Source organism: Fonsecaea pedrosoi, assembly GCF_000835455.1.
Source record: "Fonsecaea pedrosoi CBS 271.37 unplaced genomic scaffold supercont1.7, whole genome shotgun sequence".
NCBI lineage: Eukaryota > Fungi > Ascomycota > Eurotiomycetes > Chaetothyriales > Herpotrichiellaceae > Fonsecaea > Fonsecaea pedrosoi.
Window position 1 is genome coordinate 3028564 of NW_013550609.1, and position 12291 is coordinate 3040854.

The 12291-nt window shown below is 52.0% G+C and overlaps 6 protein-coding genes across 6 annotated transcripts; 4 read left to right on the plus strand and 2 right to left on the minus strand.

Moving 5' to 3' along the window:
* Positions 1 to 1073: 1073 nt before the first annotated feature.
* On the plus strand, positions 1074 to 1863 carry Z517_11138 (uncharacterized protein; the record flags this gene model as incomplete). The annotated part of the gene is made up of 3 exons (XM_013424746.1): positions 1074 to 1130; positions 1187 to 1520; positions 1577 to 1863. 3 exons carry the CDS (start codon positions 1074 to 1076, stop codon positions 1861 to 1863), a joined length of 678 nt encoding a protein of 225 aa, XP_013280200.1.
* A 959-nt stretch (positions 1864 to 2822) lies between these two features.
* Z517_11139 (uncharacterized protein) lies at positions 2823 to 3080 on the minus strand (the record flags this gene model as incomplete). Its single annotated transcript, XM_013424747.1, has 1 exon — positions 2823 to 3080. One exon carries the CDS (start codon positions 3078 to 3080, stop codon positions 2823 to 2825), a length of 258 nt encoding a protein of 85 aa, XP_013280201.1.
* A 682-nt stretch (positions 3081 to 3762) lies between these two features.
* Positions 3763 to 5143, plus strand: Z517_11140 (isocitrate dehydrogenase [NADP], mitochondrial; the record flags this gene model as incomplete). The annotated part of the gene is made up of 2 exons (XM_013424748.1): positions 3763 to 4120; positions 4176 to 5143. 2 exons carry the CDS (start codon positions 3763 to 3765, stop codon positions 5141 to 5143), a joined length of 1326 nt encoding a protein of 441 aa, XP_013280202.1.
* A 1185-nt stretch (positions 5144 to 6328) lies between these two features.
* Z517_11141 (uncharacterized protein) lies at positions 6329 to 6881 on the minus strand (the record flags this gene model as incomplete). The annotated part of the gene is made up of 2 exons (XM_013424749.1): positions 6329 to 6640; positions 6711 to 6881. 2 exons carry the CDS (start codon positions 6879 to 6881, stop codon positions 6329 to 6331), a joined length of 483 nt encoding a protein of 160 aa, XP_013280203.1.
* Positions 6882 to 7866: 985 nt separating this feature from the next.
* Z517_11142 (uncharacterized protein) lies at positions 7867 to 10179 on the plus strand (the record flags this gene model as incomplete). The annotated part of the gene is made up of 1 exon (XM_013424750.1): positions 7867 to 10179. The coding sequence occupies one exon, from the start codon at positions 7867 to 7869 to the stop codon at positions 10177 to 10179; it is 2313 nt and encodes a 770-aa protein (XP_013280204.1).
* Positions 10180 to 11317: 1138 nt separating this feature from the next.
* On the plus strand, positions 11318 to 12190 carry Z517_11143 (uncharacterized protein; the record flags this gene model as incomplete). Its single annotated transcript, XM_013424751.1, has 1 exon — positions 11318 to 12190. One exon carries the CDS (start codon positions 11318 to 11320, stop codon positions 12188 to 12190), a length of 873 nt encoding a protein of 290 aa, XP_013280205.1.
* Between the last annotated feature and the right edge of the window lie 101 nt (positions 12191 to 12291).

The window sequence follows — 12291 nt, forward strand, 5'->3', positions numbered from 1 at the left end:
CTTACCGTCAGGCCATGATACATACGGCGAGCCGCATCTCTTCGGCTGTTTTTGAATCGGGAACATACCGACACAATCGCCAATGCACCCCTTCACAAAAGGAAGCTGACTTTCATGTCAAAGAAACACAAAAAGACAGTGAGTTCGTTTCCTTTCTCCTTTTATATCTTCGTGTCGTTCTTTTAATGGATGGATGACGTTGATTTTAGGCAGACGACATGATAAGCAACGAGACGGCCGGCTTCGGTGGAGCAGACATCGCAGGAAATCCTTGCGCTTGCTCCTTTTTCTGGCCATCCATAGTGGACTTGTGATTGACAGGCTGGACAAGGCTTTCGGATACAGGGACCAACGAGAAGGAAGAGTCAGTGCATGTTGAGGACGGACAAAGATAGTGATCGATGCCGCCAAAATCCTACGGCTAAACCATAAGGGCCAACTCCGATAAATCCGGATGACTAGCGCCCCGGGCATTCTGAGACACGGATTACTTGAGACTCCTGGTCCGAGACGTCAGGCGTCCCTTTTGACTACCGTAGTTAGTGTGAGCCTTAGCGCTCAGGCGCGCCCAGCCTCTAGCCATACCTAGTAAGTCATGCCTAGCGAGCAGCTTTCCTTTGCGTCTGGCCCGGCGGTTCTAGGTACTTGGGACAGTCCCTAGGACACCCGCAAACGCCCTGCATCGACCACCTGGCAGACCCTCAAGCACCGCGAAGCTCACTCACGGCCCAACCACAACAACCACTCTCGGGGTCTCGCATCTTATTCCCCTGTCCGATCTCTCGCTCCTGTCGCTCCCGTTTTACCCAGCAGGCCAGTCACCGTACACAAACCAAGTGCCTGCGCCTCACCTTTCCCCGAGTGACCGCTTGAACCAACCTGCTGCCTTCAAACCCTTTGTAACCTGACCTCCTCCCTCATCCGTCAAACGACCATCCGACTCGACTATCCTCCACCCTCCCGAGGTTGAGTTCCATCACTCTCGTTTTTGATCTCATTTCCCTTTTCTTCATTTTTGCGTCCAGCATCTGCCGTCGATACGCGTCCGAATCCTCTGATTTCCTCGCGATACCATGGCCACCGAGGCCTCGATCGCCCTGACAAACCGCTCTCTCCGGACCATTCGTACTGTGTGTAACCACCTAACCTCCAACCTTTCTCGGATCACCAGATTGACCTTGGATAGGAACTTGAATTTCTCGCCGATACCTCCATCATCTCCCCTGAACAGCTCTCCTCCATCCTAGCCCAACTACCGGCCCAGACGCCGTTACATGCTCCTTTACACGCTCCCGTCAATGGCACCTCCAACACTCCTGTTGAGCAATTCTCAAGCATGAGTCTGAAAGAGGGATATGCTCCCGTACCTACACCTGCGCCTCTTCCTCCTCCAGCCTACGTTCCACCTCCAATTCTGTCAATTGCATCCGCCCTATACGCATACACACCCACCGATGCTGGAGACCTAGCGCTCCAACAAGGGGATCGGATACAAGTATTGGAACACATGAATAATGATTGTACGTGACGCTCCTTTGAGACATGTTATTTATCTCGATGCTAATGGAAATCTCAGGGTGGAGAGGTCGCAATGAAAGAACCAATCTAGAAGGAATTTTCCCTCGCAGCTACGTCAATGTCATTGAGGACCGACGGCCACCGATGGTTCACTCACAGTCAACCGAGTATGGAAATCTACCCCTTCAGGTCAGCCAGTCAGGGTCTTCCGGCGGTGGTCCGGATGGTCGGAAATACAGCAAGCTCGAAGAGCAAGGCAAGAAATTCGGCAAGAAAATGGGCAATGCTGCCATCTTTGGAGCAGGGGCTACAATTGGCAGCAACATTGTCAACGGCATTTTCTAATGATGGTATTCACGTTCCGATGCTTGATATTTCAGCCTTTGACTTGCAAAGGCTATGGCTATGAACTTTCGTTAGAGTGTCCTCCACAGAGCGGAAGAGCGCACAAGCACTGCAACTGGAGCGAATAATGGGCATTATCTTGAGAAAAAAGAAAATTGGAATCACTTGTTGATGGAGACAGGTGCATGGGCAAACGGCGTCGAAATGGGAGGAAATGGCGTTGATCGTCGGTGTTCGGCTACCGACTTCTTTGGCTACGCTGATTGTCAACAAAAGGAATGGAAAGGGGGCAACGCTCCAACAACCACCCATATTATATTCTCTTTTGTCCTTTCGACAGGTCTTCACAGGCCATAACATTCTCCAGCACAATGAGCTTGGCGATTTTGCAATTCAGGAGACGGGCTAGAGTGGTTTCACACAAGTGCCCTTGGGACTTGAGAGAGCGAGCAAGGACAGAATGAACTGCAGATCTCATTTTACAGGCCTGACAGGTTCAACCTGATTGATATGCAGACACATTTCCCGGTACTGCACATATTGTACTTTCGAGAGGTCTGGTATGAAATCAAGAATTCCATATCCATAGTTGTTTTGTCGCCCAGACTCTGATCCGTGCTGTTCTCTCCCTCTCAGGACACTGCAGAGACTGTCCTTTTGGAGATTTGTGATGCTCGGTCATTAATCCCCAGAGAATATCGGCGTTCCTGAACCGAATCTTGGGAAATGGGATTCGCTTGCCCAGAGCCGCGCCTAAACGATATGCCGACCTCGATCTCGGTAACTGAGCTCCAGGTCGCTCTGGCCAAAAATCCATCAAGAAGTTGTATATCCATCATGGACGCTGCGAGAGCCGGGTCTTCATCCTCGAGATAAGTCGAGAGCAACCTGAGCTTCTGCCCTTACCCTCGATGTGGTCTGTTGTCCGAATATATTTGTTCCCAAAGTCGAAATCTCTTTCAGTCGTCTTCTCTTTGTGGTGGCGGTCCGCTTGCCCTGATCATCTTTTCAATCATCTGTCCTCTCACGATCTCCTTGTTCTCTCCTAATCCGAGGGCCATGTAGGCAAGCAGAGGAGGGTGACCGACATAACTGGCGAGGGAGTCCCGGACGATGTTCTGGCTCCATTCGTAGCGGGTGGTGTCGGCGTGACCCGTGCCCACGTATTTGGCCTGGAGAGATTCGAGTTGTTGGAGAGTGCGCAGTTTATCGGCCATGGTGAGGGACAGAGGGCAGGTGGGGAAAAATGTGAGGCAGAGAGATGTCCGACAGGTAAAGTAATTGCTATTACTCGTTGTGCTTGTTGTGCTTGGTGTCAAGATGCTTGTGTCGAAGGACTCTAACGCCGGAAAACGACAGCCGATCCGGGTTACTACTCGTAGGAGGCAAGCGATATCGGAGCCCTTGCCGCGCTCGCTCCCATATTACTCACTTTTTAATTATTCCGCCGCCAACCACACCTGCGCCCTTACAAAACACCCCACGTCCCAGAGATGTCCCGTCGAATCAGAGTTGTACCAATTCCGCCTATGTTCATCCTCGGCTGTTGGTCCATCTCGTCATCGGCTGTGCAATCACAAGATGCGTTATCCGATGGAGCCTCATGAGGGGTGCCCACCAGAGCAACAGCAAGCCGAGCCATCGGCGCCCTTCGCATCGTGCAAACTTGGTGAATTGTCGAGGTAACGGCCCAGAATTGCTCTCAAGGTTGACCTGAACTTGTCGGTCTGCTCACCCGGACCTCACATCGTCTTATATACCTGCGCCTCCCGTTCCTTTATCTAGCTTTTCTCCCCTACCCACATGAATTCTCTCCGGATCGCGCTGGTGGGCAGCGCTGGAAGATCCACTCTCTCGAACCGGTCTCTATATTTTCCTTCCTCCTTTCTCTCATCCAAAATGGCGCCCTCAGCATCGAACAGACTCGCCGCCGAAACACGCAGACTGGGAACGCCGCAGAGCCAAAATCGCACCATGTCCTCAGGCCCAGCAAAGATCAAGGTCAAGAATCCCGTCGTGGAACTCGACGGCGATGAAATGACACGGATAATCTGGCAAGACATCAAGGACAAGTTCATCTACCCGTACCTGGACATTGATTTGAAGTACTACGACTTGGGCTTGCCCTACAGAGATGAGACGGACGATCAAGTCACGGTGGACGCTGCCGAGGCCATCAAGAAGTATTCTGTGGGTGTCAAGTGTGCGACGATCACTCCAGATGAGGCCAGAGTTGAAGAATTTCACTTGAAGAAAAGTATGATACCGAACCCCTCCGCAGACTCCTGATCTGTTACTAAATGTCCTGGCAGTGTGGCTCTCTCCTAATGGTACGATCCGGAATATTCTTGGTGGCACCGTCTTCCGCGAGCCCATCGTGATCCCTCGAATTCCTCGCCTCGTTCCCGGGTGGGAGCAGCCGATCATCATTGGTCGTCACGCGTTTGGGGATCAATATCGCGCCAAGGACACAGTCTATCGTGAAGAAGGCACGCTCGAGATGGTATTCACACCCAAAAGTGGAGGCGCAGCGCAAAAGATCAAGGTCTTTGATTTCCCCGCAACCGGCGGCGTTGCCCAGACACAGTACAACACCGACGATTCGATCAGAGGATTCGCGCATGCGAGTTTCAAATTCGCTCTTGACCGAGGCTATCCCCTCTACATGTCTACCAAGAACACGATTCTGAAGGCTTATGACGGACGTTTCAAGGATATATTCCAAGAGATCTACGAGAAGGACTATGCCAAAGAATTTGAGGCCAAGAAGATCTGGTACGAACATCGCCTGATCGATGATATGGTTGCGCAGATGATCAAGAGCACTGGAGGCTTTGTGATTGCCATGAAGAACTACGACGGAGATGTACAGAGCGATATTGTGGCTCAGGGCTTTGGGTCATTGGGCTTGATGACCAGCCAGCTGATTACCCCTGATGGTTTGACGTTTGAGAGCGAGGCTGCACACGGCACTGTTACACGGCACTACAGAGAGCATCAGAAGGGAAGAGAGACCAGCACTAACCCAATTGCCAGCATTTTCGCATGGACCAGAGGATTAGTCAAGCGCGGACAACTTGACGAGACTCCGGAGTTGGTGACTTGGGCGGAGAATCTGGAGAAGGCTGTCATCCAGACGGTCAATGACGACGGAATCATGACCAAGGATCTTGCTTTGGCATGTGGCCGCAAGGACCGTGAAGCGTGGGTTACCACGACTCAATTCATGGAGGCCATCGAGAGACGGTTCAAGAAGAATCTGGAGTCTGAGGGTTTGTGAGACGTGGCCAAGGCATAAAAGCCCGGGCGGAAATGCTGTGGTACAACAGCTGGCGGATCCGCAAAGTCGATAGAGCACATTGCAGCGAAAAGGCGACAACAAAGACGGAATGCATAGACGACCAAAGACGGCGAAAAAGACATGTGGCCAGCAATCCAATGCAGGAGTCGGCATAGAGTCTGTCTGATCTATCAATCAATCAGTTTTTCCGTTGCGAGGGTTTGAACTTTGGATAGGAAGAGACGCATCTATCTAGCATTTCAGTCAGTACTTGCTTGTCACAACGAGTCGATAGATTAAACCCAATAAAGTCAACTAAAATCAAATATCAAGAACAATTTTCAAAATACCCAGAATATCCACATTCATATCATCCTCAAAGTGCACTACCTCCATAAATCCACTATTGTTTTCCCCCCAAAAGTGTGAAGATTTATTTCTATGTCTACTTTGTTTCTGTTTGCTGCAAGTCTTGTTCTCTCGCTCTGCGCTGTTCGCATTATGCGCGAATCGAGTGGTTTCTCGGCGCGTGGGAAGTCAAGACGTACGTACAGGGGCGGTGTGTACACCTTGCCATGAAAGACTGTGGACGTGGTGAAGTCAACCTTCAGAAGGGGTGGGAGGAGTCGTCCTTTTGCTCTTGCTTCACTCTTATCCTTTTTCGTTCCTGATACGATAGATGACAAAGTCACTGACAGATATCACGGTACGAGGGAAGGTCTGATGTGAATTTGTGGAATGGTCATCACAATAATTCCACGAGTCTATTTTTTGTTACTCCTTGGACCAGAGCCATAAAGCCATAATCTAACCGAGCCGAACCAAACAGAACCTCTCTATCAATCACACCCCTTCTGGCAAGGGCAAACCCGGAACATTAGACAGACAAACAAGCAAGCAAGCAGACAGACGCCTGACTAGGCGATGGGCCGTGACAATAAGCCTTCTCGTACAGGGTTCCTTCTCGAACAGCAGCACAACCACAGTTACCTCCTCCAGCAGGTGAGCCGATGTGCTCTATAAGATACTCCATGAGAAGGGCCGTGCGGTGGAACGTCCTTGTCAACGCTTGTTCTCGCCCTTTTTGTCCCCTTCTGTCCTCTCGAGATTCCACCTCTTCAATTCCTCGCCCTTGATGTCGATGTCGTCTCTCCACTCCCGAATTCTGGCACTTGTCATGTTTTTCTACTTTTTTTTTGAAGGTCTGGGTGCCCCAATGTCATTGCCCGTCAATTGAATCTTCATACAATGTTCAAGTTTCTGAATGGCATTCTTGTCGTAGAGCGCCTTGCCGCTCTCAATATCTTTCAACAGCGCCTCTTTGACTCCTGACTTGGCGGCAAGGTCCTTTTGAGGCATCCCTCTGCCCTGGGCATCCTTGTTCTGGTTCCGCCAGTTGATGATGGCCCGTCCTACTGCGAGCGGGACGGTTTTGGGTTTTATAATGTCGTCGGAACGGTCGACCTTGGTCAAGTGTTGGCCCTCGACAGTCGATTTCTATAATGTCTGGGTGTTAGTCCTGATTTATCTTGTCTCTAACAGCCTTAAGAAAGGAGTTGCCACATACGCTGTTGATGCCTCCATACTTCTTTTCTGTTGCAACGACAGCTCCGGAACGTTTGGCTGCGTTGAGAGCAGAGGAACCTCTCACAACCCGTTCACGGTCGACGCCTCCACTGCCAGGGCCTCTGACTTTGCTACCGATACGAGTGACGGTATCCCAGTCATTGTCAGCCATGGTGTTGGAACGTTCAGGTACTATAGGGTGCTTTCTTAGGCAGCAAGTGCTTCGGTCGACGAACTATACAGAGAACAGCAATCAGAGCAGTCGGTATACCCTATACAAGTGAGCAGTCGAGGTGTATGACCAGCTGTGAGAAGGATTGATTGACCTTGTTGATTATAGAGGAGAAAATGAGTCGAGTTGACAATCTAGAAGTTGCCATTTCCGCCGCCGTCATTTCATTTGCGCAGGCTGAGCTGCGGCTAGAGCCAGATTGAGTCATCGTTCTTGCGCCACGGGCCAAGACCCGGACTTTGTCCGTCCTCCGCCCAGCCTGCGTCTAGGATCCTGAGATTCTGGCATTCTGGGCGGCAAGGCTTGCATCAAAAGTCTGAGCCAACGCCTAGTTTCAGTCCAATCGCCACATATGGAAAACTGCAATCAGCCTGAGCGGCTGCAACTAGGCTCCTCGGCCAGCAATATGAAAGTGAGATATCACAGGCAGCGTTTAGGCGTTGGCTAGGAATCCCTGGTCTTTGCCGCCGAGTTCAGCGCCATCGTCTCACGCCGGCCTGCTCTCAGCCGAGCAAGAGTCTCAGATCATTCAAGCGAGCAATTCGTTAGATCGTGCCATCAGACGATCAGCATGGGTGGTCACCGCACTTATCCTCCACCCCTGCGAGCCCTGGTAGGTGAGCACCCTCAGGTGAGTACATAGCCCCTGCACGACCTGAAACCGCAGGCCAGGAAGAAACGGCTTGCGAAGCGGCTTTGACTGCTAATCCTGCATGAATCCGCGTCTCTCATGGCCTGGGACTTCGCGCAAACAACTCCATGATGGCATTAAAGAATGCCCACAGTCGCTACAGCCACCCTTCCTGGCAAAAGTTGACCCATATACTCTCCCTGACTTCTGTTTCTTTGCTTGTGTACCTGTTTTCCATTGTAAGCATATCACACTTCCATTGCAAGTTTCCTGGTTTCCAAAAGGGTTTCGAAGATGCCGTCCTACGCTGGCTTTCAGCTTGCGTTGGAGCTTTCAAATGTCCTACCCGTCAAGGAGGTTACTGCTTTCGCGTATACAGCGCTGCTCAACCTAGCTCGAGAGCTTAGCAATTCAGGTTCTGATATATTTGTTGAGGCCGATCTGGCAAGCATTTTCGGAAGGAGCCCAATTTCTCGAGAGCTCGAAAGAGCATTCAAGGACAAAGTCCACATCAGTACGGTGACAACATTGCACGAGGGCTCAGAAATCCAACTTCGAACGGGCCCTGGCCCAACTGTCATTCGAGCGTTTCAGGATTCACGATATTTCGCAACCATAGTCACTCTATCAGCATTGAGCTACTTTACCCCGAGAGATGACCTTGCCAGAATGATCGCCAACGGGATGGCAAAACGAGCCGAAGCTAAGATACCAGGGGCCTCTATCCCTCCTGCATATGAAGGCATTGAAAAGACGTTGGCAGCTTGCTCTACGCAGTGTGGCGAATTCCAGTGGGCGCCATATCGAGCAGAGATTGAGAAGCGGCTTCGAGCATCAATGCAAGATTATAGTTGGAGCCCTTATTACACTCGTCTCACCCCTGCGGTGCTTCTGGGAGCTATGGACTTCCTTTATGCTATCAAACACCTGCCATCACACAGAATAGTCACAGTCTCGTCTCAAGCAGGGTTCATCCCTCTTACCATATGGGCGCATTACATTTTGTGCCTCAATGTTGTCATCACTGGTCTCTCTGGGGAAGACGTTGTCTTCGGGGATGCCGAGGAACCTCATGTTTTCATCCGTTGGAGGCGCTCTGACCTTCCTGATAGAGAAGAACTGAACTGGAATCTGGAGGGGAACGAAGAGGGTCCTGAAATCTGCCTGCATGAGACAGACATGACCATCCTTCTGACTACTAAACCAGAAGATCACGATTCTGACAGCCTATACTCGGCTGAGAGGCATACTTTGGCAGGCTATGGCACAGTCTTCCTGCGTCGCAGCTTGAATGTCGATGTGATCCTCAGCGATGATGACAGTATCTACGTGGAGTTGGTAGGTTTGATAGTTGGATTCGCAGTCGCCGCTTCGCAGAGAATGGCCCGGGAGCTGCCTGATCCTGTCCCGCAAGAGTCCGGCGAAGTGGAGGAAACTGGGCAAATTATCCAACTGGAATCATGGAGAATCATAGACGCTGCCAAATTGCTCTTCGCTGGCATCACTATGGACCCGATTCTTTGCTGGAACTACGCCAAGTTTTATTCAGAACAGCGCTTATCGGAGCATACACTACCTGCAACCTTTGATTCCTACTTTGCAGGAGTCCCGAGACACCGCCCCGGGTTCTCTCCGGCAGATCGTATGATACGACTCATCGAAAGCGCCACAAAACATGTCTTGATCTTCGCTCATGTCGTGGAGGTAGACAAATGCGGGGATATGCCAATAATCCTGACGGACGACGTTACCTCCTTCACGAACCTTATTCGGGACGTACGGGAGGGGAATGATCATCCGGGCCTGGTTAGATGGGATGAGGCATTCGACGGAGTATCTAAACTTCTCTCATCTGCCGAATTCTTTTCCAGGGATGAGAGGCGTCGTTCTCTCTCCACCGAATCCCTCTGCAGCGACTTTGGATGGTCTGTGCTCCTGAACACGTATGCGGATCTCGACCCAGGTGATATCCGGCCTGAGCTCGTCCGTATCCGAAAAGGGACACCCACGCATTCGGAAACAGAAGAGCGCAAGATGCGAATTGTCGATGGGAATGCTGTCGAAAGGAGTGCCAAGTCATACGTCTATCCAGTCGAGATAGGACCAGAGTACACTCCCCGCACATTCGCAAACTGCACTTCCAAGAAGGAGTACTATACTACTCTATCATACGAATTCCAAAGTATCCTTTTCATTTCGTTCGAGTCGACTCGTGAGTGGCAGGATCATGGCGGTTCCAAATATTTCCAGCAAAATCTAGCCTATGGCAAGATGGCCAAGTATCTGTTCAATACCCATCTCATTCCAGAGTGCAGCCACGTCAACAAGAGTCATTGGGAGCAGGCAAAGAAGACCAAGCTTGGCCCAGATGCGGTTGCAATACTCAGTGGATACGAAGAAATGGAGGACGGGATATCCATGCCGCAGAGGATAGTCGTCACATTGACGAGGGGTGATCGGTACCTCCGCTGGCACGCGATCATATACTTGGCCCCCGCGGTGTCCTACTCGAGCCGGAAGATAGCGCTACGGCCGAATTCATGTTGCGAGCCCTGTGCCCTTGACTTTGTGGCTTCGCAACCAGGTAAGTGGTACCTCATTCTGTAGTACAGGATCGAGTGTCTACGGGCAAGTTGTGGGTTTGGACAAGTATGGAAGTCTGGTTTGAGAAAGGCAGCCGTCAAACTTTCAGCGTTATGTAGCCGCAAATCTCCTCGGGCTGAGTTTGGATTATCATTTGTTTTGTTTTTTTTTTGTTTTTTTTTGGCTTTTGCAGTCTGGTCGTTGAGGTAATGGTATACAAGTATTGTCAGAAAAACAAAAACAACCTTTTCAGGATAGACATGCCATTTCAGACGCTACACCACGGCAGGACTGCTGGTTGTCACGCTCTGTCGTGGAATGGCCTTCCCAAAATAGTCGAGCATAGCATCGAGGCGAGATTTGTATGAGACCACGTACGAACTCTCCCAAATTTCCCGACAACTTGAGATACAAACCTGCTCGTGTTTTCCGATATGTATGCTGCTTCGAGGCGTCGGGCGTTGCAGCTCGTGCATAATACAACGAACGCCTCCCGCCGAGCGGAAGATACGAGCACGCCGACTCCCCGTGCAGATTTACAATCCTCGCCCTGACCAGTAGGTGTCTCACAATCTGAATTGACAAGCAAGACTATGGCCTTGTCGACGTACGTGCGAAAAGATGAATGGGAATTACTCGACTTGTGGAGAACGAAGAACAAAGAGTATATCCAAATGCGGCGCTAGTGCCTCGAGGGTCATGCTCCCAAACAGGAAATTCTTTATGGGAGCCAATCACAGCGGGTGGCCTGAGATGACTAACGACGCTGGTGGCTTGGACAGTGAGCACGACGAGTACGACGGAGGTATTGACAGCCAGCCAGCCATCCGTCACGTCAGAAGCATGAGCAACGAAGAGGCGCCTCTTTTCTCGTAATCAAGTTCGTGCCTTCCATTCCAGGTTGACGTGCTTGTCAAGCATGGCAGAATGTGAGGGTTTTACAGCGGTGGGTAGTTCGCTTAGTTGGATTGTTAGGAGGAGAGGGAAACAGGGAGGAGGATTCAGAGGATATATAAGAGACGGCATTTCCGCGTCTTCAGAAATACAGTTCCGGTTCAGCATCGATCAAATACTTGAGATTCTGTGAAAACAGTCTGCCTGATTCCTCCGTTTTACCAACAAGAAAACACTCAGACACCGAACCAAAACACCCCCATCAACCATGACCACCTACGAAACCGCCGAGGACAAATTCGTCACCATCCACGGGATCAAGCACGCCTACCGCCAGTTCGGCCAGACCAGCGGCACGCCGTTGTTCCTCCACGTCCACTTCCGCGGCAACATGGACTGGTGGGACCCGGTCTTCGTCAACGACCTCGCGGCCCGGCGGCCGATCCTGCTGGTCGACAACACGGGCGTGGGCCGCAGCGAGGGCGAAGTCGGGACCATGTTCGCCGCGTGGGCGCAGACCATCATCGACGTGGCGGCCGCGCTGGAGATTCCCAAGCTCGACGTCCTAGGTTTCTCCATGGGCGGCTTCGTCGCGCAGCGCATGGCGTTGCAGGCACCGAGCCTGGTGCGTCGCCTGGTCGTGGCCGGCGCGGGTCCTTCGGCCGGCGAGGGCGTCGTGGGCGGCGACCCGAAACACTTCACCGAGGTCGCCAGCGCAGCCACGCCCGGCGAGTCAAACCTGGGCCTGATGCACACGTTCTTCTCGCCGTCGGCGGCGAAACAGGCCCTGGCTGCGTCGTGGATCGAGCGCATGGAGAAGTCTCGCGCGCACCGCGCCCCCCTGCTCGACGCGGCGGGCACTTCGCGACAGATCGCCGCCGTGCAGCGCTGGTTCTCCGGGGAGTTCCGCGACGAGGGCGCGTTCGACCAGCTGGACCAGCTCGCCGCGACACCCACGCTCGTGGCCAACGGCTCAAACGACCTGCTCGTCCCCACGGAGAACAGCATCGTGCTGTGGCGGCGTCTCACCGCCGGCGGGTGCGACGCCTCCCTGCACCTGTACCCGGACTCGGGCCACGGGTTTTTGGACGAGTACAACACCCATTTTGCGCGGTTGGTCAATGATTTCCTGGACGAGTAGTCACGACGCAGACAGACATGGGACAGATGGGTGCTTGGGAGGAGAAATCTGAAAAAGGAAAGGAAAGGGATGAGAGTGGAAGACGGGGGGTGAGTGAGTGA